General features: G+C 41.6%; 1 protein-coding gene across 9 annotated transcripts in view; it reads right to left on the reverse strand.

Annotated features, from left to right (window-relative positions):
* The window catches only part of ELAC1 (elaC ribonuclease Z 1), a 40,021-nt gene that overhangs the window by 14,214 nt on the left and 314 nt on the right, over nucleotides 1–25,493 (reverse strand). For 2 of the 9 annotated variants that reach the window (XR_013376629.1, XM_077892870.1), the window contains exons 1-4: nucleotides 24,192–25,474; nucleotides 23,606–23,770; nucleotides 17,078–17,545; nucleotides 2,636–2,773 (exon numbers count right to left, since the gene is read on the reverse strand). Coding sequence is in view for 8 of the 9 variants with exons in the window: in XM_077892870.1 (XP_077748996.1) it covers nucleotides 2,636–2,773; nucleotides 17,078–17,545; nucleotides 23,606–23,770; nucleotides 24,192–24,237 (817 nt within the window). In the remaining variant the exon portion in view is untranslated. Of the gene's footprint in view, nucleotides 1–2,635; nucleotides 2,774–13,841; nucleotides 15,599–17,077; nucleotides 17,546–23,605; nucleotides 23,771–24,191; nucleotides 25,482–25,493 lie in introns of those variants that run through there. The other 7 variants (XM_077892821.1, XM_077892808.1, XM_077892857.1 and 4 more) reach the window with 7 other exon arrangements.

Raw genomic sequence — 25,493 nt, forward strand, 5'->3', positions numbered from 1 at the left:
AAACAAAATGAGCATAGGCTATGATGAGAAAATTCACAGGAGAAATCCGAATGACTAAAATAAGTCTACCAAGAGATGTTAAACTCATTAGTAATCAGCGAAATGTAAATCAAAGCTAAATACCATTTTACATGTCTCAGACCTGAAGTAAGAAAAAAGGAAGTCGGATATTCCCTGCGGGCAGTGAGTGGGGCACTGGACCTCTAAAGTGTTCTTGGTAGGAGCATGAACTGGGCAGTCGTTCTGGAGGGCAGTTGGCATCACCGTGTAGAAATAGGACAAGGTACCCCTGAAACCCGGAGGTTCCGCTCCTGAGCTTTTATCCTCAAAAGAAGCTTAAGGCTGTTGTGACAATCAAGTGAGTTCCATTCAGGAATCAGTCAAATATTTACTCTTTGGTCGCATCCTTTTTGGCCAACTCTTATTTCCAAGTGGCTCTCAGACATTTTCACCTGGCAGTAGTGGGGCTGGCACAAGGGATCTGGAAATGCCATTTCACAAGCCGATGGCCCAAGGGAACCCCATTGTCAATCCCTTCCAGGTTAAAACTTCTAGCAGCAGCAATACCGTATACCCTTCGGGCACCTCACAATTTGCTAAGAATTTGTGCATGAATGACTACACTTCAGTTATTTAATTATTCGGAGGAGGGTGCCATGAACTCATTTTCAACAGATAAGAAAATAATAAATTTTTGTCAGAAAGATGAAAATCCAACAACGTCTCACAGCTGCTACCTGCAAGGATTGTCAGAGCTTATACTGGATCGGATGACTGCGAGCACAACGACCTAGTAGGCTATGGTGGTTCTCTTGGGGTTGCAAGCAGCAAAACCTCAACAGACACCCAGGAGGAAGGAAGCCCGAAGGTGACGGAGAAGGCTTTCATCTCTACCCAAACTACCCCAGCTCTAGTCTTGACTTTCCTGATCCAGAGTCCCACATGGTTCCGCACTCTGAACCCCATCTGTCGCCACCTCCCAACCTCATCTACCCTAAATCCCTTCCTCCCAAGGCCTCACTTAGCAGAAACAGCCCTCTCTGTAGCTACCACTGCTGCCTCAAGGGCATTTGCACTAACAGGATCTCAGGAAAAAAAAAAAAAATGGGAAAGGGTAATGGGGAGAAAGAGTACAAATTAAAAAAAGGCAAAAAAAACCCAAAAATGCCACAATAAAATATACAAATGGCCAAAAGCACAGTAAAAGAGGCTCACTAGTAAGAGACATCAGTGAGATGCAGGTTAAAACCACAACAAGGGGTGCCTGGCGGGCTCAGTCCCTGGAGCTTGCAACTCGCCATCTTAGGGTCATGGGTTCAGGCCCCACATTGGGTGTAAAGCTTACTTAAGAAAAACCAATACCACCACAATGAGATACCTTCTTGTAGCCACTAGGACAGCTAAAGTTAAACAGATTTGCCGTATCAAGTGCTGACAAGTTTGTGGAGCTCCTGGGATACTAGTAGGAGAGTAAAATGGTACAGTCACTTTGGGAAACAGTTGGGCAGTGTCTTAAAAAGTGACATATACATTCATCATATAACCCAGCAATTCCACTTGTCAATATTACTCCCACCCTCACATGGAAACATATGTCTTCACAAAGACTGTGCACAAATGTTCATAGTAGCTTTATTTAAAATAAACAGAAAAGGAAATGAGCCAAATGTCCATCCATGGGTGAATATACAAACAGACTGTGGTAAATTCATTCAATGGTCTACTACAGAAAAATAAAAAAGGCATGAGTTTTTGATACGTGGAAAAATGTGGTGTTTGGGTCACCCAGTTGGGGCATCTTTATGTTAAATAATTAATTCCGTCTGTATATTTGTGGTTTCGAATATTTACATTGCAGTTCTAATATTGACTAGCTATTCTTCGTGGTGTTTCTCAAATTTACCTAATAATAATTACATGGTATAGTAGCATAGTAGCATGAATAATGGCCCAACTATGTCTGTATCCTAATCCCTGGAACCGTCATATGCCATCATATGGCAAGAGGGACTTTGTGGATGTGATTAAGTTAAGGATCTTGAGGTGGGGAGATAATCTTTGATTATCCTGGTGGGCCTTGAGGTAATCACAATGGTCCTCATCAAAGGGACACAGGAAAAGTCAGAGTAGAAAATGATGTCACGATGGAAAGAGAGATTGGAATGTTGCAGTGTGAGGAGGGAGGAAGAGGCCACAACCCAAGGAACACCCCCGGGGAAGCCACTAGAAGCTGAAAAAGACAAACGGATTCTTCCTTCAGAGCCTCCAGAAGAAAACAGTCCTATCAACCCCTTGACATTAGTCCTCTGAAACTGATTTTGGACTTCTGGCCTCCAGAACCGTGGGCCAGTACCTTCGTGTTGTTTTAAGCCACTAAGATGTTGGCAATTTGTTACAGTGGTAATAGGAAACTAACACACTTGGCGTACTTGTGGCGATTTTTATCCTCAGGTAAATCTGGGAACCACAGCTTAGCGGACTGTGATAGCCCAGCCAAATTCCTCAGCATCAATTTTCTGGTAATAGACTCCGTCTGTGTTGATTTGGGTGTGGAGATATAAGGAAGAACGGACCCGTTCTGGCACTAGGTTGCCCTTGAGCCTTAGCCTGCTCTGCAGGCAGACACATGGCTTACCTTGGCCATCACAATCCTTCTCTGGGAATTTATACGTGGAAGCCATGCTCGCTCTTTGTGCTGGGATTGCTATGCTAGGACGGAGCATCAGTCTGCCCTGCTGGCAACCATCTTCTCTGGCTGCATAGAGAAGTCCATCTGTATAAGCAAAGAGGATAATAAAGAGGGAAATGGAGTTCAAAGTTAGAAGGAAAGAGGAGGAAAACTCTGATATCCTCTGAGCTCCGGATCCAGTTGCATCTGATGCTGGTACCATCCTTGTTCTTTTGACTTATAAGAAATCAATAAATTCTGTTATTGTTTAAGCTCGTTTAATTTGGTTTTAGTCCTCTGAAATACAAAGACTCCTATAATCCTGGTGTGTTATGTGAAATGGATCCTTTACACTGGCTTTCTCTTCACCAGTTTCTATGCCCAACATCAAAAGCTTCATACTTGTCTAGGCCAGTTTATACTTGTCAGGTCAGAATTTATATGCTAATTGCATAGAGATTTAGTCATTCTGTCTCTGCCATTCAAGAGAATTCCTTTACACCATAAATACTTTGTCTCACCCACAGAGAGGCAGTCCCCATCAACTAGATGTTCAGGCTACTTCTCTTTCTACTTCTAATCCTGCTCTCTCTCACCTATTCAATGACAAGAAACTCTGGGAGGGTGGCTTTCTTCCAGGGAAACAAACTGCAAAACTCCTGTGATCGCTTTTATTCAAAGTACCTACAAAATACCTTCTGCAGCCACATTACATGTGGTTTTACAGGCATCTTTCGCCTGAAGTGAGGAGCAAAAAGGTTGAGTATTGACTAGAAGACTCTCTCTCATTATTCAAATTATTTAATCAATGATTGTTTTTGATCTTTCAATTCCAAAGTTTCTCAGTTCTAGCAATGCAGTTAAACACTGTTATCTGCAACATTTGGCTGGCATAAATCCTCATTGCCAGAGGGATGAGGCTGTAGCATTTATAAAATGGGATTCACCAAAGGAGGCCTGGGGTTTACATACTGACCACTGCTGGTCCTTAGAAGAGTCAGGCTGTAAAACGTGGTGGAAGAAAGTAGGAATTCCTAACTTTTTCCTCTGCCAGCAGAATGGAAAGGGCACAGGTTAGCAGTTATAAAACCTAAGCACAGTCTTGGCTCTGCCATTTATTATGATTTAGAAAATTAGGCAAGTCAGTCGATATCTCTTAATTCTAATTTCTTCATCTGTAAAATGGAATTCATCATACTCTCCTACCTGCCTACTTCACTGAGCACTCCTAAGCATTAAACAAGGTATACAAATATAAGGTATTACTATGCACTATACAAATGTAAAGTGTAATTATGATGCCTTATTCTTAAGACATCTTTATTCAAATCTGGGATTGTAAGACTGTGACTATTCTAATTACCAAGATTGAAAAAGTGAATTCCTTCTCATAAATCAGTTTATTTAATATCCATATGTTATAATGAGTTAGGAATTACCATATATAGAGTAGCATCAAATTTGGAACACCAATTAGGATATTACTATATGCAAATGGTTGACAATTCAAAGTATGGATGCACATAACAATGTAAATAGATGCTACAAATTTCTGCAAAACATGCCTAAAAATGGTCTTCAGCAGATGCTTCTAAATTCTCTCTGGATTACAGCTTTCGAACAAAACAAAAACCCAATGGATTTGGACCAGAGATCTCTAAAACCTCCTCCACCCCCACAACTGTCTTTATTTAGTCCTAAATTTAGAGCAGATGGAGAAACCAGCAAGCAAGACAAAGCCTGCATCTGCTAATAAATACTGCTGAGCCAAGCAAGTAGAAAAAGCTTGAGCAGTCTCTACATGTCAGCTGTAAGGAAGGCAAGGGCCCCTGCTTCTGAGACATTTACAATCTTTATAATTTAGACAGGATACTATTTGCTAGCATTTATTGAGGACTCACTATGTGCTGGGCACTATTCTAAGTGTTATACTATGATCAACTTATTTAAATCTGCCAGTGACCTTGAGATAGACACTATTGTATCACCCAGTGTACAGAGTAGCATTTATAAAATAGGACAGAGTAGGACAGAGTAGGACAGAGTAGGACAATGAATCAGAGATTAAGGGGCTTTGTCTAATGAATCAGAGTTTAAGGGACTTCGTATGACTAGCAATACAGCTAGGATTTAAAAGACCACTCTCTTGGCACTATGCTAAACAGCTCTTCCAGAAAGACACACAGGAAGGTATAGACTGTCCTGGAACCTCACTTAATATTTACCATACATGTGTTTTTATTATTTTATATTATATGATTGGTGGTTGCCAGGGGCTGGAGGGGGGGACAATGAAGAATTGTTTTTTAATAGGTATAAAGGTTCAGTCATGGAAAATGAGAAAGTTCTAGAGGTCTGCTGTACAATAATATGTTATTAGTAATAGTTAATACTCAGATGTACACTTAAAAATTGTTAGGGCAAATATATGTTATGTGTTTTGTTTTTTGTTTTTGATTTTTTTTAACCATTTGAAAAAAGAAAAAGTCTTGATCCATCAACTGAAGAATAAATAGCCTAACAAAATATGGTATGTCCATACTATTGAATATTTGCTATTCAGTCATAAAAAGAAATGAAGTTCTAATGCACAGATATAACAGTGGACCTTGAAACATACTAAGCGAAAGAAACCAAACACAAAAGATCATATATTATATGCTTCTATTTATATGAAATGTCTAGATTAGGCAAATCCATAGAGGCAGAAAGTAGATTGGTGGTTGCCTTGGGCTAGGGGGATGGGAAGCTAAGGGATGAGAGCTAAAGAGTAAGAAATTTCTTTTCTGAGGTAATGAAAATGTTCTAAAATTGAATGTGGTGACGATTGTAGAACTATGAATATACTGAAAGTTACTGAATTGCACACTTTAAGTGAGTGAATTGTGGCATGTGAATTATACCTCAATGAAACAAATACATTTTAAAAACTACATAGTGATTGTATTCTTTTTCTATTGCTGCATAACAAAATACCACAAAATTAGCAACTCCAAATACCAATTTATCATCTCACCATTTTGTAGATAAGACGTCTGTAGTGGGCAGAGAGGGTAAAGAAAGCTATTGACGGAGTTTCCTGCTTAGGGTTCCCAAGTCCAAAACTAAGGTATAAATAGGGCTGAGTTCTTATCTGGAGGCTCTTGGGGAAGAAAATGCTTCGCTCACATTGTTGGCAGAATTAAGATCCTTACAGTTGTACGACCAAAGTCCTGTTTTCCATCTGGCGACTGGCCAAGCACTACTCTTGGGTCCTTGAATGTGGCCCTTTCCGTTTTCAAAACCAGCAACGGACTCTCAAATCCTTCTCACGCTTCAAACTTCTCTAACTTGCCCTTCTGCTGCTCGCCAGGGAAAATTCTCTGCTTTCCAATAGCACCACTGATTGGAATAGATCCACACAGATAATTTCCGTATCTTCAGGTAAACTGGCTTGGGACTTCAATCATATCTGCAGAATCCACAGCAACACCTAGATTGGTGCTTGGCTGAATTGCCAGGAAATAAGAATCTTCAGAATTCTGCCAAGAATTTTTTCTTCATAAAAGTTCCCTTTTTTTTTCAGCTTTAAGATATAATTGACATACAATTCAAAATGTTCTTAAGTTTTCATTGATGTATAATGTATATATAGAAAAATGTCCAAATCACAACAGAACAGTTTATTTTCATACTGTGAAGGTACCCATATAACTCCCACCTCGACTAAGAAACTACAAATAAACTTAGGGACGAATGACATCTTTCCAACACTGAATACCCAAAATTTATTAACATGGTATGTGGTTCTATGTATTTGAATCCTCTTTAATATATTTTGATAATGTTTTATAGTTTTCAATAAAGTTTTGCATATCTTTCATTAGATCTATTCCTAGGTCTTTGATGGTTTTGATGCTCCTGTAAATGGTTTAATTTAAAAATTTTTAAGCTATTTACTGGTGGAATATAGAAACAAAATTGGTTTTCCCTATACTGATTGAGTATCCAGACATCTTGCTTATAATCCTAACAAGTTATCTGCTTATTCTTTTGGATTTTCCTGTGCACATAATCTTACCATCTAACAATGACAGTTTTATTTCTTCCTTTCTAATCCTTATACCTTCATTTTTCTTGCCTTGTTACACTGGCTAAGACCTTCAAAGCAAGGTTGTATAGAAGTGGTATTAAATGAACATCCTTGTCTCTCATCCCAGGAGGAGAACTTTCAATATTTTATTGCTAAATGTATGTAATATTACTCAATTATTTTGTAGATATTTATCAGATTAAGGGCATTCCTTCCTGTTCTTAATATGCTAAGTGTTCTTATCATGGGGTATTAAATTTTATCAGAGGGGTGCCTTAGTTGGTTAAGCATCTGACTCGGTTTCAGCTCAGCTCATGATCTCACGGGTCATGAGATTGAGCCCACATTGGGCTTTGCACTCAGCAAGGAGTCGGAGATTCTTTCTTTCTCCTTTCTGCCCTTCCCCCCACTCACATGCTCTCAATTGCTTTCTCAAATAAATAGGTCTTTTTAAAAAATTTATCAGAGGGGCACCTGGGTGGCTCACTCAGTTAAGAATCAGCCTTCAGCTCAGGTCATGATCCAGGGTCCCATGATCAAGCCTTGCATTGGGCTTCCTGTTCAGCAGGGAGTCTGCTTCTCCTTCTGCCCCTCACCCTGCCCATGCTCTATCAAATGAATAAATAAATCTTAAAAAAATTTATCAGAAATAATTTTGTATTTATGGAGATCATCTTACTACTTTTTCTCCATTTATTTTGTTAATATTGTGAATAATATTGATTTCAAATTAAGTAAATCTTCCATTCTTTGAATAAATTCCCTTTGTCAAGATGTTTCATTCTTTTTATATATTACTGGATTCAATTAGCGAATTATTTTCTTTACGGTTTTTACGAGAGATTAGACTGTAATCTTCCTTTCTTTTGATGTCCTTAAGTTTTGGCATTAAGGTTATGTTGACCTCATAAAATGAGTTGGGAAGTGTTCCCTCTTTTTCCATTTTCTGGAAGTATTTGTGGAAAAAAGGTGTATTTCTTCTTTAATTGTTTAGAATGATTCACTAGTGAAACCATCTAACATCTAAGCCTGGAGATTTTGGGGTTTAGGGAGTTTTTTTGTAAGAAGTGTCTTCACTACAAATTAAATTTCTTTAAAAAACAGAAAATCTGAATAGTCTTTTATTTTTGTGTGTGTGAGTCTAAGCAAATTGTGTTTTTTTAGGAAGTTCTTTTAGTAATTTTATCTAAAATAAAAGTTGTAGTATTCTTTTAACTTTTTAATATTTGTAAGATGATTTTAGGAAATACTTCATATGGAAGCGAGCCTGTATATCTTTGGAAGTCTTTGCATGTCCCCAGGAATATAAAAACCCTAGTTTGAAGACCACTGCAGTAGGCGAACCTGCCTCTTAGTAGAGGCATGTGGAAGAAAATCAATCACGTTCCAGTATCTACTAGCTGTGTGAAGACACACTCCACAGGCAGGCCCGTGGTGGCCAGTTAGGAAAGCATTTAGGCGGCTGACCCAGACGTGGATACTTCTACAGTCAGCTCCAGTCCAGGATGTTTGACAGAGATATGGTCTCATTCAGACAAACCTATGATTTCTGGAAGCCACAACAATGTAGAGAACGACCTAGACAAAATAACCTTGGTTTTATCTGGTGACACCGAACTAAATGTTGCTTAGCTCCACCTGAGGGTGCCTGAAGTTTCTGGCAGTTACGGGGGGATTTATATAGCTGGGAAACTTGATCCTTGCCTTTCCCCTTTTACTTTTTCGTGGGCGAATTTAATCTTTGTACCTGCCATGTCTGCTGAGTGTATAATTAGCATGCTGACATCTGAGCAACAGTGTTTCTCAGCTTTATTTAGGAGTGGAAATATTTTTTACTTTGGGTAAACTTAGGCACCCCCCTCAACTTCCTTATTATCCTGGATATGACAGCTTTTTAATCCCTAGACTATGTCTGTCAAGGGCATACAGAAGTGTCTGTATCCAGATGTTAGCTAAAGTTGCCCTGTCCTTTAAGATACACGTGCAATTGTCTCAAACCTCTCCTGCCTCCCCATCCCACGAGTTACATAAAGCCCAATGCCCTCCTTGCAATTTTCTGAAAATTCCTGGGATGCTTTGGTTCTGTGTTCACCTGACTCCAGCTCCTATGAACTGTACTAGGTTAGGGTTGTTTCACTCTCTCATTTCTGCTGTCCCTTTTCAAGATTTTATTTGAGGGAGAGAGCGCGAAAGAGCGAGAGAATGCACTAGCTGGAGAGAGAATCTGAAGCAGACTCGAGTCTAATGCAGGGCTTTGGGGCTCAATCCCATGACCGCAAGATCGTGACCTGAACCAAAACCAAGAGTCAGCCGCTCCCCGGATTGCGTCACTCCAGGTGCTCCCTCCACTCCCCCCTTTCCACCCAGGCCAACCCTGTCAGGGAATTCAGAGCTTGTTCTCGTTTGGTGTGTGGGGCTGAGGGGAGATCTCCTGAACCTACATGTCTATCAGACGTCAAAGACAGTTTGGGGGAATTGGAGGGACTTACTTCCAGCAACACCACCACTATCACACTGAATATCAGGCGTGTATTTTTAAGGTTCTCCCACATTTTCCTTTCCCTGCATGGGACTTCAGATTCCTGCTTGGGGCTTGGCCTTCTCTTCTCATTCTTTACTACCTTTGTTCTGACTTTTCTATGCCTGCCCAAAGTCAACAATCTCTTAGGCACTGAAACTTCTTTTTCTAGACCTTTCTCTGATGCTAGCTATCTGTCTGCATATACAGGACACCAAGTTAGAGCTTAAGAATGATTATTTGGAAGGATTTGCTTTATTAAGTCACAACAATTCTCTTCCTCTCCAATTTTATTTCATAGAGTAAGGGTGGAGATTTTTCTTTTGTTTTTAGTACTGATCAGGAAAAATCTCTAGGAGAATGAGGCACTGGATCTTACTGGAACATGATGGTAAGGACAATTAAGCCAGTCACTACTGCTTATTGAGGGCCTAGCATGCTCCAAGCAATGAGCTAGGAGCCCGGGCACAAAATGCACAAAACCAGACACGGTTCTGCTCTCGGGAACCCTAGTGCTGGCAGGACAGGGGAACATGAATCAAATACTCAAACAAACAAAACGAAAACATGAGTGCCAAACACCAGGAAGGTGGGGAGCTGGTGCTGTTGGAGTAATAAGCTACCTAGTGGGAAGTCTGGGAAGGCCTCCCTGAGGATGACTGCAGAGCCGCGATCTGAAGGCAGTAAGGGTTAGCTTACGGGAAAGAGAACACTCCAAGCAGAGGGAACAGTTCCCCAGGACTGGGTAACAACAGAAACCTCTGACAAAGGACTAAAAGACGGTCCCTGTGGCTGGAGCTCCAAAAATGAATGGCACTGTGGAGAAAGATGAGGTTGGAAAGGGCGGGTGAGGCGAGGCCATCAAAAAGTTTCAAGTAGAGGGATGCATGCTAGGCTCAGATTTGCATTTTGAAAAAAATCACTTTGCAGTATGGAGAAAGGATTGGAATTTTTTTGTTTTTAAGACTTCTTTTTTTTTTTTTTGAGAGGGAGAGAGAGCATGAGTGGGAGGGGCAGAGGGAGAGAGGGAGAGAGAATCCTCAAGCCAACTCCCTGCTGAGTGCGGAGCCTTGACACAGGCTCGATCCCAGGACCCTGAGTTCATGACCAGAGCTGAAATCAAGACGCAGATGCTTAGCCAACTAAGCCACCCAGGCGCCCCAGATCGGAATGTTAAAAAGGCTCAAGAGGAACTGTCAAATACCTGGAGCACCCATGTGGAAACCAGCAACTGCTACAATTATTCAGAGTAGAATAATCATATCTATGTGTGTTTTAATATAATTTTAAACTAAGTGAAAAAAAAAAAACTAAGTGAATACACACACACACAAACCGTTCAAAATAGCAAATAGTACCAGTACTATCAGGCTTATAAAAAACAGTAGTCCTGGGCAGCCCCGGTGGCGCAGCAGTTTAGCGCCGCCAGCAGCCCAGGGTGTGATCCTGGAGACCCAGGATCGAGTCCCATGTCGGGCTCCCTGCAGGGAGTCTGCTTCTCCCTCTGCCTGTGTCTCTGCCTCTCTCTCTCTGTCTGAATAAATAAAAAACAGTAGTCCTCTGATCAACCCTCTTCATACCTCTCACGCCTTCCACTAAGGATCCCTTCCTCTACTCTTAACTATGCATCTGGTATTTACAATACCCCCCTTTTTTTCTTTTTAACATAATATACTTAAAGTGCTATTTATTTTCCAGCTTTAAACACTGTTTACTTTCTACTAGGGAAGAAAAGAATTTCTTGATCTTACCCCTTGTCCCACCATGCCCAAACTCTATTCTTATCCTGCCAAGAGTGAACGTTCAAAACATTACTAGCATTTGCTTTTTATTCTTACCATGTAAGAAAAAATACTCTGAATCATTCATTACCTGAAAAATCCATCAATCAATAGAGACAGAACCAGTACATTTCATTATAAATTTATGTCTTTGTGAAGACAAAAGTACCTTCCCTGTACATCACTCATGAACATATTTGAAGCAGTAAGGGCTTGTACCCCATAAGTAAATACTGTTCAAATTTTGAAGTTGGCATAAGAATATTCAAGGAAATTACAATTGAATTACATTGTGCAAGCTGAAAGACATAATAAAGCTATCTGCAGCAGGAGGCCAAAATAATCTTTATAAGACAAATGTCTTTGAAGTTGGAAAGGTAATTAATTGATGGACTGTATCATCCACCCATAAATAGGCCTGTCTCATGCTGCTGCAGAATATGAGCTAGAAAACAAGCGGGTGATTCCCATGCAGAATCTAAAACAACCAGTTAGACGTTCTCACCTTCCAATAAATCAACCCTGAGGAAATATTCAGAGATACAAAGATTTACGCCCTAAAATATTCATGGTAGTATTTATATATAATGGAAAACAATCTCAATGCCCCAAAGTAGGAAAATGGTTAAATTATGTGACATTTATAGAATGGACTACTATAAAATCATTAAATTCATGCTTCCAGAGAACAGTTAACATCATGGGAAGATGCTCACAATGTGAAATGAAAAAAAAAAAAATTGAGGTTACCCTATATATATGTAAAAATATACACACATATATAAACATAGCATGTTTATATATAAAATATCTATGCACGCTCCCGTTTTTTTTTTTTTTTTTTTTTTTTTTTAGTGCATAGGAAAAGCCAGTTTTTTGTCCCAATGTGGTCTGCTACTCGTATATCTCAGCATCAGCTGGAGGGCTTGCTGAAAACGCAGATCCTTGGGTTCCACCCCAGACCAACTGAATTAGAGGCTTTGGAATCACAGTCCAAGGATTTCTGCCTACCTACACACCCTTGTCCACCCACGTACTACCTTGTCCACTGATGTGCTACCTTGACTTATACCAACGCCTACCATCACTGAGGGAGAAGTGGTTGCTCTCAGGGTGGGAGAATTATGAGTAATCATCTTCTTTTTGGAATCCTTAAAAAAAATTATCTACCGAGCACACGCTGCTTTTTATAATTAAAAATTCATTAAAAGCATATTAAAGAAGCAGGAGTATGAGAAAAACAGGAGATCTGGGGTCTGTTTGGGGAAGTTTCAACACCTTTTCAGAACTGGAAAGTGTATTTTTAAAATCTAAAGTAAGCAGGTACCTGGAGATTCCTGACAATTGAAAAGTCAGTTTAGGATAAGGAAAATACTAAGTGTAGATATGGAATTCATTACCTCAATAAATTATTCAGGTAAAAAAAAAAGTAAATATAGTAAATATTGAAAAAGTATTAAGTAACAATATTTCTCCCTGTTCCAACATGTTCCTTGGCAAAAGAGGGTTGTGATCAAGTAAGTTTGGGGCACAATACACAATACATCTCCTAATCCCCTCGTAGAGTCATACAATCGTGAGCAGATTACAGGCTCTGGGACATCCAGTATAAGCTTCATTCTTAACTCTAGCTCCACAAAGTCTTAGAATGTGTCCTACAAGTATGAACAAAATTCTAGGCCACAAGAGAGCCCAAGAAGGAGTTCTCCCCATGAATTGATCCCTGTGCTTGATCAATCCATCGTATCAATTTGTTCCCACATTCCCATGGTCTCTGAGGGCTTAGCTCACATATTAACAGGGCCTGTTTCTAAGGGCACAGCTCAAGTCAGCTACCAAATATGCTCAAGAACAGCAAAACTGAATGCCAGGCTACAAGATTAGATAATATGTAAAGGAATGGTATATTTACTTTTGTTCACGATCAGTATCTACTACCTAGACAGTGAGCCTAACTGTCTCATATTCATTTATGTAGTCCCAGTACAGTAAAACCTAACACTGGCACTTACTTGGTACTCATGTGAACACCAAATTTTTGGGACAAATACAGTAATGAAATGGGCTAGGCACAGGTCCTAAACTTTAGGTCTCAAAGTTTATACAGGTCATGACATCAAGGCCTCATTTCATTCGATAAACATTTCTGAGTATTTATTATGAGTGGGTAATTCCAAGAATGCAGAGATGACTAAGATACAAGTCTTTACCCTCAAGAACTCCATAAAGTAGCAGCCATTCCCCGATGTACAGGTTTGGGCACACATTAGCTGTCTAATAAATGCTTGTTTTAATTGAGTTCAGAAACCAAGATACACTTTAAGTTGGCCAAATTTTGCTGGCCCAAGAGCCTAGAGTAGGGTAGTCAGACCATTCTGGATACTGCTTCAGAATTATGAGAGAAACCCCAGAACGCAGAAGAATTTAACAGTATATACTGTGATAGAATTTCTACGTATGTCCACTATAAAACTCTGTAGGTTCCTGAAATGTCAATAGCTAGTATGTGGTGAAACTGAACTGAGAAAGGGGTTCAAAACGGTTGACAGGTCCCTCTACTGCAGAACTTCTCAACACCTGTGCGCAATGTGCTATTTTCCTTTTATGCAATGTGCTATTTCCTTTTATTTTCCTTTTCCTGTCTCATTTAATCTACACAGAGATCCTACACAGTAGGTCTAATCATTTTTTCCATTTTAGAAGTGAGCAAGCTGAAGCTCACAGAGAGTAAGTAACCTGCCCCAGACAAGAAGATACAGAATGGGACTCTGAAATCATGTCTTTCTGGCACCAGAGACTGGCTTGTGATCATTCAAGCAGTACTGTTTTTAATATATCGACGGGCACCAGAACACCTCCAGAGGGAGATACAGCATACGGTGTTTCCCAAACTGTGATTAGGAAATCCTTTTAAAAGAACCTGTGCTTGCGACTAGCTTTCCATGTCACCCATTTTGAGAAATATTGTGGGTCAACGAATCAGAGATATTCCATGGCAGACAGAAGGGAGGTGGAAGGCAGCTCAGAAGGCAAAGCAAGCTTATTAACACTGTGCTCAGAGAATTATTAATAGGGACACATAAATTAAACCTCAGTTTGATATCATTTCTTTACCTCCAGATTCGTAAGTTCCAGTTCATGCCTCATTGCTGTCAAATAATATTTGATATTTGATATATATAAAATCACAACATCTTCACTTCTTTAATGTTAGTCGCAGAATTTGACCTAACCAGTGGTTCCATTCACGCCACTAATTTTGATAAAGTATATTCATTCACAGCGGGAGTATAAGTTTTAACTTGTGTATTTCAATAGATCTGCAATTTGCATTTTGGGGAAAGATCATTTTTCATTGTATATGATTGACCCAAACTTTGTAGGATCTAGCATCCCTGGCCCCTACTGACTAAATTCTAGTAGTACTCTTCTCCTGCCCCCAAGTCATTTTGATAAGAAACATCCCCGTAATTTCTAGGGGAGTGGCATCACTCCCAGCTGGGACCCACAGGTTTAGAACAAACCAGAAAGTTCCAGAAACATTAACTGAAGGATAAACACCTACCCTGACCCTGCATTTAGTATACCAGCAAACAAATCAGGATTTAATACGCTAGCTTCAATCCTGCATGTACCGTATCTCATTACATTTCTCTGCTAATAACATGAACAGATTCAACAAACTGCCAAAATACCATTTTTAGCCGGGAGGGCCAAGCCCTTTGTACTTTGCCAACAACAGCAATAAAACTGGGCAGAAGCGAGCCAGGATCGCGTGGGAGTACTGGCTTCTAACTGAAGCAGCAGCCACAAAATGAGAAGGATACCTGAATAGCCTATCATTTTGCCAAATTTGGGCTTTAATAGGATGCTGGGTTTTTTTCTTTCTTTAAAAATGATTTATTATCAAAAAGCTTGCTCCCTCTCACTGCTGGGTCAGTTCAGCAATGAAGCTCTATCCTTTATAGGATTATTAGGACCCAAATAGTTTTAGACCAAAAACAATCACAACCACCACCACCACCACCAACTTGACTGTTGGTTCAGTAACATATTCACAGACATGTCAGGACGCATTCAGGAATATTGGTTTCACTTCTTGATCGGAATGCCAATCACCATAAAGTCTTCTGCTAGAGTCACTTCTTGGAGATCTAATACTGATTCAGCTTGCTTTTTTAGTTCTACAATCCCATCTGCTTCTCCTTCTCTGGCCAAGGCAACCGGTTTGTACCTCTGACTGAAGTGAGTCAGAACTAGTCTCTTCGCTTGGCACAACTTTGCAAATGCTGCTGCCATCTGTGGTGTGCTGTGGCCGTGCTCCTTGGCTTTGTCCATCTGAGCATCATCTAGGGTTGCTTCATGGATCAACAGGTCTGCTTCAAAGCACAGCTTCACTCCTCCATCACCCACAACCCCAGAACAGTCACCCAAAATGCAGATTTTTCTTCCAACAATAGGCTTTTTTAAGACATCTTGGGGAGAAATTGTAACTCCATTGTCCAGAACAACAGAAATTCCATTTTTCAGCTTCCCATAGGCAGGACCTGGAGGCACACCTAATGATGGAGGCAGATAACATCACATCATGGGAATGGAGTCTATGACTTGTTAAGAGAGTCTGTTTTAACAGCACAGAAAACGGAAAAGGCATCCAATTCTTTTCATGACTGTTATATTTTACTACTTATAGAAAGCTGGAATATTTATGTATTTTTAAAAGTTCAGTGTTGGCTATTGGTATTAGTGATGTCCTAGTACTTAAAACATTTCCCAAGCACACAGGCCACATAAGTTTTAAGCTTTTAAGTCCCACTAAGATGAAGGCCTTCCAGACAAGCTACCAGCTTTGATGCTCTACTGTGAACGGGAAGTAACAGTTTTTGAGACGCTTTATTTACAAGCTCTCTTTGAGTAAATTTAGTGAGTCCATTTAAATAATGACAAAGTGACGACCTTAATTAAAAAATGGTGTGAGAGGGTCATTTGGATCACAAGATCAAGGAGCACTTCCAGCAATCATACATCAATCTTCTTTGTAGGCAGGGGCAGTTCCTTGTTTACCAAACTAGGTTTGGTAAATCTTATATTAGTTATCTTACATTCATCTAGAACAACATGTGACCATCACTCTGAATAACACCTACAAACAGACAGAATGTATTCACTAATTCTAGCATACATCGTGTTTAGAGTTTCCCAATATAATAGTATTTCTACAGGTTTCTAGATAAGAGAAATACCATTGGCCTAGGTCACTTTTCTTCATTAGTTAGCATTTTGTTTTAGTTGGCGAAGAAGGAAGAGATTGTATGAAGAAACAAATATACAAAAGACACCATCATGCTTTGTACAGGCTCCGCCGTGGGCATGACCAAGAAGGTGGTGATGCTGGAGGTAGAAGGGACCTGGACACCACTTCGAGCAAGGTGCAGAAGAGCCCCTCCTGCATGATGGCCTGGCATGGAGGAGGTACAAAGCCTCAGACGGGGCCTAAGTCTCTGTGCTCTTGCTTCCACCTATGAGGAACCCACGCACATAAAACAGTGGGGGCACAGTGTTCTGAACACCAAATTGACTTAACCGAGGTTGAATGAGTAGGCAAAGTTGATAAAGAAGGAAAACCCTGAAAGTAGTTGGGTGCAGCTGCAAGGCTAAGAAGTATGGCAAAAATTCTCAGGCCAAAGAGGTCACTGAAAACAGATTTCAAAAGGAAGACATGAAAACATAAAAGCCTAGACCTAAGACAACCACCACCCCTCTGCCAACCCAGATAACTGAAGGTAAGACAGACCAAAAATGTGGATCCAGGGAGCCGAAGAGAAAAGGATTCAAATGTATACTTGGGTTTTGGCCTGAATAGGATCTTTTGGCCCTAAGTATTTCCCTTAATAAGAAAACTTTGGGCCAAAGAAATAAGTGGAGAAAATGTCAGTTTTAGGCCTGGGAGACAGGAAAGTCATTATGACACTTTTAGCAGCTTTACCTAACAACAGTTTAATTAACGAGAAGGAAGGAAAACAAAAACAAAAACTTACCGAGGTCTTTCAGTTTCTGTGCATTGAGTTTACCTGGGCGTTTCTTCTCCACAACTGAAAACCCAAAGGAGGGAATTCGGTGAAAGAGGCGAAATGCTTTTACAACAAACTGTTCATCATCAACCAGGAGGTACGAGTTTTCCTCTGAGTCTAATAGGATGGTTCTTCCTTGCCCCTCCTTGGGAAGGCTGTCCATTTCATTCACATGCGTAAATTCTTTTTGTTCTTCTGTAGGACACTGATCTGCTGTAGGCACCAGCTCATGGACCACGTAAGGGAAGACCAGCTCCGTGTGGGAGAGTTCCATGGTTCGCCAGATAAAGTCTCGAAGCCCGGCAGGGCCATAGATTTCAATAGGCTGTTTGGTGACCACAGAGCCACTCTGCAGGCTGATTGTGCAGAGGAGGCCAGGAAGGCCAAAGAAATGGTCTCCATGAAGATGCGTAATGAAGATCTTGGTAATTCTCCCTTTTGATTGAGGCAGAGAAATAAAATTGGGAATTTTTCCAGAAATAAAGACCAATACAATACTACTTAAAACATGTGTAACAATTTACACAGAAAATAGCAAAATGAGTTTAGAGTTTTATTTATCACCATAAACTTATTTCTTTATATTTTTCTACATGATTCTAGAAGCAAGAAAGACAGGATTTATGGTTTTAATAAGATACAACTTTTTTCATAAAAAATCTTCAAATTACACAGTACTGGTTTTAAGAATATTTTCCTACATATCTTCTTACTAAGAGAAAGAAAGAAAGAAAGAAAGAAAGAAAGAAAGAAAGAAAGAAAAGAAAAGAAAAGAAAAGAAAGAAAAGAAACAAAAGAAAGTAAGAGAGAGAAATAGGAAAGCGTACCAAAATAGTTCACTTAAACCAGACAGGCCTCCAACATCAAAAACGTCTGACAGCTACAGTGCCCTCTACTGCTCCCTCTCAGGAATAACAAATATAACACTTCTGGCAACACAAAGGATCCCCTGGTTCCAACTCGACCAGTGCCTGAACCCCAACTGCCATTTAAGGACTCTACCCGGGGTAGAGATGAACTAACCAAGGCAGAGCCTGCCGGTCTGAGTTAGAAGAGGGAGGAGCGAAAGGAAGCCCATGAGGCAGGAGGGAGGAAGGAGGGGGTGGGGGAGGAAAGGGGTGAAGGACCCCGAGGGGAGGTGGGCAACAGATGCTAGAAGGTAGATCAGGGGGCGATGCCCTGTGGTGTTACATGGAGGTACGGGGCCCATCTCTTCTTTTCAGCGCGAGCTAACAATGGCTTTCTCAGTGCATACTGGGTTAGGTTGTAACTTGATTTAGCCAACGGTAAACTGAATTTACTGCTGGTATGTGGCAGGATGCCATATTAGCATTTTTCTGAGATGCACCAAGGCATTTTAAAAGTAGCAATCACAATTAACACAATTTTCGTGCAACAGAGGCTTCTGGTCCTAGCTCACGGCCCACCTATTTCAAATATTTGATACCATAAAAGAACAGTTTATTACTGTAAAGTGATTTGTCCGGTGACATCAAGGCAAATGTGTTCTCCAAGCACGTCTCTCCAGCATTAATACACCAAGGCCAGGCCCCAGTGGCAGGGAACAATAGATTGGACAGAGGCTGATTTGAGATGTGGAGAATCCTGAGGCACTCTAGAAGTTTCCTCGGTATGCTCCTTCTTTTTTTCTCTCTCTTTAGTCCTTGCTTTCGCTCTTTTGACTTCTTGGAGCCCTTTCACCCCTCCCCTTCCTGCCCTCTGGGCTGCCGAGGCACCCGTAAGTATGACCTGAGGCCTCTGCAGAGAACTTCGATGGTTACCTGACCTCACGTTAACCTCCCAACTGCCAAGTAAGATGTTCTGTTCCTGTCCCTACCTGGTGCACAGCGAGGCCAACACTAAAACAATCTGTGAGCCCAAAGCAAGTGAGACCAATTAAGGAAGTCAAAAATTGTCTCCTACACTTATCACAGTTTCAGGGAAAACAAACATTTCATTTTTCAAGAAACTTGATTTTGCAGGGAGAAGGAATGGTAACCACAATGATCAAAGTCAGGGGACACTATCAAGTGAAGAAAGAGGAGTACATGAATTCCCTTTTACTTGAGAACAAGAAAGTTACAGGGGACATGTCACCCAGAGCAAAGTGGAATACTACCCCTAGCGAGGACGCAGTTATATTTACTGCCACAGGAAAATGTCTGCAATATAATTGTTCCGGTGGAAAAAGCAAGTTACACTCAACATGACACCATTTATGCAAAATTGTACACACACATACACACAAATACAACTATGCCATTAACATACCTACATCTACAAAAAATTTACCAATAAGGTAATTTTACCTATAAGGAGAATTCAGACTTCTCTTATTTTATTTTCCTGCTTTACTTGAATTTTTACAATGAGGCTATATACTCCTTTTTTAAAGTTCTTATTTATTTATTTAAGTAACCTCTACACCCGATGTGGGGCTGGAACTCATGACCCCAAGATCAAGGGTCACATGCTCCTTGGAGTGAGCCAGCCAGGCGCCTTGCATGTACACTTTTTATGATAATTTCTTCATTACATTTCTGTAATATTTTTTTCTGTGACATTTTTAATCATCATTTTAAAAATCATCATTTTAATCATCCTTTAAGAAAAAGGAAGGCTTAAGGTCACTCTTTAAGAAAGGAGGGCAGCCCAGGTGGCTCGGCAGTTTAGCACCTGCCTTCCGCCCAGGGCGTGACCCCAGGGTCCTGGGATCGAGTCCCGCATCGGATCCCTGCATGGAGCCTGCTTCTCCCTCTGCCTGTCTCTGCCTCTCTCTCTCTCTGTGTCTCTCATGAAAAAATAAATAAAATCTTTAAAAAAAAATTATGAAAGGAATAGACCTGACAAACCTATATTTGTTAATCAGATGCTTGCCCATTAGGACCAAGGAAGCTTAAAAGAAGTGTGTTTAGATAAATAAAAAGTACTTCCTTATGAAACTCATAAAACATTATCACCCCAGGAGGAGTACAAGCTGAAAGCGTTTTCATGAATCAAACAATGATAAGTCTGTGTTGGGTTGAGAGTAAGGCAGATGAACTGAGGGCACCCCATGCCAGTTTGAGACTGGAGCTTTTGAAATGCTAAAGATTATAGATAACGTTCTGTGATTACCACCTTACCCTCCTCTCTGTGACCAGGAATTTTTTTAGCCAATAAGAATTTAGTAAACTAAAAGTTCCCTCAGGCTTTATTTTATTTATTTTTGGTGAGGCTTAGCTTTGTAAAATGTTTACTTATATATAAAATAGCTATAAAATATAAGACATTAGAGAAAGGTATTGTAGCAAATAGACACGAGATGGTACACACGGCCCTGCCTCTTGATGCTCATCTCTCTCTACAATTCCTTTTTCTTGAGTGTGGGTAGGACTTGTGACTTGTTTCTAACCAGTAATATATGGCACAGGGATGCAGTGCAATCACACTATATTATAAGACTCCAACTGGCTAGCAGACTTGCTCTTGAGCTCCTCCCTGACAGTATGGAATCAAGTTGCTATGAAGCAGAAACCCGCATCATTGGAACCAGAGGAGGCTGCTAGGATCTGCGGCAGTCTTGGTCCTACAGCTGTAAAGATTCTGCCAACAACCTGAGTGAGCTCTGAAGCAGATTCTTCCCCAGTTGAGCATCTTATGAGATCTCAGCCCTGGCCACACACCGACTGCAACCCAGTGAGAGAGACCCTGAAGTAGAGAACCCGGCCAACTGAGGCCCAACTCCCCAACCCATAGAAACTATGAGATAATAAATGCAAATAAGACACTAAATGTAGGGGGGCCTGTGGGGCTCAGTCGGTTGAGCATCTGCTTTCAGCTCAGGTCATAGTGCCAAGGGTCCAGGGATAGAGTCCCACATCAGGCTCTCTGCTTAGCGGGGAGTCTGCTTCTCCCTCTCTCTCTGTGTGCTCTCTCTCTCTCAAAAAGATAGGTAACTCTTAAAAAATATATAAGATATTCTTTAAAAAAAAAGACACTAAATTTATAATCTGTTATGCAGAATTGATAACTGATACAGGTGTTAAGATAAAAAGTAAAGATTTACCCCACACTGAAATCTGGTACCCACATGTAACAGTTTCTTGTTTCTGTAAACTGTTCCTCAATCCCTACTTTATAAAATGTGAAATATCATAGACTTCAATCAAGCCTGTTTGTCCCTGAGAGATCCCATGAAAGGAACCCTGTATGACCCAAGGGAAATAAAGCATAGTAGCTGTCCTCGCCTCAGGGTCTTAGGTTGAACAGTGCATACCTCAAGGCCATGAGTCCCACCTGACAGACATTAGTTCCTTCCTCCAACAGCTCTGTTCTTGATGCCCTACTTAGGTTTGGGGCACCATCACCCCTGTAACTTATAGGAATCCTTCACTTCTTCACATCCTAGACAGTCAATGAGTCACCACCCCTGCTAGTTTCATGTTTCTTAAATCAAGTCTCTCATCTTCATCCTTATCCCTACTTCCTGCTTCATCTTCATCTTCTCTCTCTCCTCTCACATGAATGCAACTGCCTTAAAACTGGTCTCTCCTGGGGCACCTAGGTGGCTCAGTCACTTAAGTGTCTGCCTTAGGCTCAGGTCCTGATCTCAGGGTCATGGGATGGAGGCCTACACCTCCTTTTCCTTCTCCTTCTGCACCTCCCTTGGACTCTCCATCTATCTCAAATAAATAAATACAATCTTAAAAAAAAAAAAAGAAAGTCTCTTGAGGCTCCAAGCTCAGCAGATAATCTGCTGGAGACTCTTTCCCCCTGCCCCCCCCCCGCCCCCCAAACACACACTCTTTCTCTCAAATGAATAAATCTTAAAAAAAAAAAAACAAGAACAAAAACAAAACTGGTCTCTTCCAATATATTTGCCATAGAAAAATAGTCCTAATATATAAACCAGACTGTATCATTTCCCTCCTTAAAAACATTGAATGGTTCCTTATTGCCAGTAGAAGAAGAAGGCCCAAATATGTCAGCAGACCACAGAGGACTTCATAGTCTGCCCTTTTTCAGCATTTTTCTCTCTCTTCTATCCTGGCCAACCGCTCAATGCTCTGGATGGTTCAACATTCACTCAACATGTCACTTCTCTCCTGGAAACTCTATTCCTTCTTGCTCACTGCCTCACCTGTTCCTTGAAAGTCCATCTCTACTTTCCTCCCCAGAGAAACTTCTAATCGTCTCTTAGATCCTAGCTATACTGTCTCCATCTCTGGGATGTTTTCTCTCAACACACACTTAATGTCCCCCTCCTCTGTGCTCCACAAGTACTTAGAAAACAAGAACAAAAGAAGAAGAAAACAGCTCCACTGTTGTCTTTATCCCATTACCCTATGTCTGTCTACAGGTCGGTTTCCACCACTAGACCACGAGATCCTTGGATGCTAGGACTTTTCGTCATCAATGTCACATACTGTGATGAATCACAGGAATAATTTCAATAACTACCATTAATCTCAATAACTACTATTAATCAAGACCTAGTAAGTGAGAAGCACCACACGTTGAGCATTTTATTCATGAATCAATGGAACGAATATTTATGAAGCACCTACTAGGTATACATGTGATCCTTGACCTTACTTCTTCATACCGGGAAATACACAGTGAACGCAGAAACAACTACTTAAATACCAATTTTACATGCTGATGCTAAAAAGTCAGTAAAACTAGCACAAGGCAGTAGAACATCTGGGATGAACAAGGAATTACCTAACCCCAGAGGTTCAGGGAAAACCTCTGAGGAGATGGCCCTTGAACTAAGATTTAACTGATAAGAGACAACCATACAGAGAAGGGATTGCTATATATAATTCTTACAATGTCCCTTATTAGTTGAGCTTTTATCTTTATTTTCAAGAGGAGGAAGATAAAAGCTTGAGTTTGTTGATCCGCTAAGGCCACAATCCGACACGCAGCTGGGACCGCATCCCAGGCTGGCCTGCCTCGGCCAGGGCTTTGCACCACCATACTCCTTGACCTCCCCGGTGCTAGACCTCTGCTCGTGCCATTCCCCCTGGCTGGCATGCCCATCTTCCCCCAGCCCAGTGAATCCCTCCTCCTCTTTCAACAACTCATGGGTCACCTTCTTTGAGAGGACTACCCTGACAGCCCCAAATAAAAAAGAACATCTCACTCTTCTGAATGCCTATTGTTCTTTGTATCCTCTTGTGATACTTACAACTATCTCCTGGTGGAGGTTAAGTATGTTCACTGCTCCTGTGCTTGTGCAGTACCCACGTAATATACCTCAGGTATCCCCCTCCAGCCTCCACCCCCTATACTTACATAAATCCTTGCTCTCAACATTTACAGGAGAAACAAAAAGTAAATAAAGTTCAGTGGGTATAGCCGGACGCCTGAGGGCCTTCCGAATCTTCCCAGGGCTCTAGCACTAGGGTGGGATGCAAGTGTCAGTGCTGTTTCTGAGCAACAGGCCCAAGGCAAGCCAAGAAAATGAATAAGAAATAGTCTTAATGAGATAGCTGAATACACACTAACCTGCTTTAAGTTGGCTCTTCATAAGCTGTGTCTGAGTCCCCTCCCCACAGTCAAAGAGCCAGCACTCGCCCTCACACCGAAGGACCAGCGCAGAGGCACCCCGGGTTGGGGACGGGTATGCTGCACCCGTACCCAGAAACGTCACATCCATAGACATCTTCCACCCTGCAATGAAAAGATTACCCACGGATTATTACACATCACTGCTCGAAAACCCCAAAAATACGCTGTGAAATACACTGCTACTGACATTTTCATTATTCACAAGAGGCTGGATTCTTGTTCTCTAACGGTTTTCTGTAGAAATACCAAGTAGGACTTTTAATAACTTCCTGAGTTAAAAACCACAAGTCACCAAACCTTGTAGGACTGCTCGCACACACAAAGACAAACTTAAAAACTGCCAAATCCAGTCAATTAAAAACTGTCGCTGAATCCCAACTATACGATATTCTGAGAAAGGTCAAACTGGTACATAGACCAAAAGTTGACAGTGGTTTGGGGAGAAGGAGGGAAGGATGAAGAGGTGAAGCACAGGGGGAAGCGGGTATTCTCACGTTACTAGTGGTGGAGGCACAGCACTCACCTATGTATAATGACGTTTCTGGTGGTGCCTTTAAGGCGGCTAACATTTGGAAGCAATCCTAACATATTCATTCCGATAGGGAAATGACTAAGTATCTTATTACGGATTCACACCACGAACTACTTATCCTGCAGTTAAGTCAGGTCTGTAACTCTTGTCCTGTAGAGCTGGCAAAGAGAAGTTACAGGTGGCTGTGGCACGACCTCATTGTTACGATGCCCCAAACCTGTGCATTCACGCAAGACAGAGAGAGCCTGGGTGGAAGGACAGACGCCTCGCTGTTAATAATGGTCATCTCAGGGGCGCTTAAAATGGTGATGGTGGGGAGTGGCTATTAAATTTTCTTTTAAATTTTTTAAAAAGATTTTATGTATTTATTCATGAGAAGCAAAGACACAGGCAGAGGGAGAAGCAGGCTCCACGCAGGGAGCCTGATGCGGGACTCGATCCTGGGTCTCCAGGGTCACGCCCTGGGCCAGAGGCAGGTGCTCGAGCACTGAGCCGCCCAGGTGTCCCTCTTTTAAGTTTTTTTTTTATTAGGTTTGCTTGTGATGAACAGCATTTGATGTCTTTATTCTCAATGTACTTTATATTTACTCAATATTGGTTATTTTTTAAAAAAACGTGTTGTAAGCCTGAACATACTTTTTTTTTTCTTTCTGAACACACCGTCCAAGTACCACTTCAGCTCCTCTTTCTCCGTTTGGGGGGGGACCCGTCGGCCGTCCTGGCCCCTCACCCCGCGCACAGGTCTTAGGGGATGCTTTCGGCCTCCAAGAGCTGCCTTCCCCGGTACTGGGCGGTTTGACCTGCCGAGGCCTGCTGTCAGGTTGCGGCTTGCCACAGAGGCGAGCGTGACGGAATGGGGGAAGTCACGACACTTCAGAAGCTGACACACGGAGGAGGAACAGTACCGGCCCTTTGCCACCCTCGCAAACCAGGGCAGGGCGGGCGGCGGCAGCCCGGGCGCCTCAGCCGCCTGGAGGCTCACCAGGGAGCCGTGAACCCGCGGCAGTACCGGGGCTCCATCCCGGGACAACCGGGGGGAAACTCCGCAGGAACGTGCTTTAGTATCTAAGAAAAAGAAAGACACGTTCATCCCCTGGGATGCTGCCGCGCAGCCGGGCCGGAGAATCACTCAGGGAAGGGCCGGGGGGGCCACAGAGGAGGGATCAGGCCGGCCTGGACTCGCGAGCCAAGCAGTCCGTGTTCAAGCAAAAAGTTACTACGAAAGATTTCAGACACAAGAAGCTCGCCCGCCCCGGGACCCGCGGCGAGGCCGTGGCCCGCAGGCAGCAGCGG

Source organism: Canis aureus, chromosome 1 (genome assembly GCF_053574225.1).
Source record: "Canis aureus isolate CA01 chromosome 1, VMU_Caureus_v.1.0, whole genome shotgun sequence".
Taxonomy (NCBI): domain Eukaryota; kingdom Metazoa; phylum Chordata; class Mammalia; order Carnivora; family Canidae; genus Canis; species Canis aureus.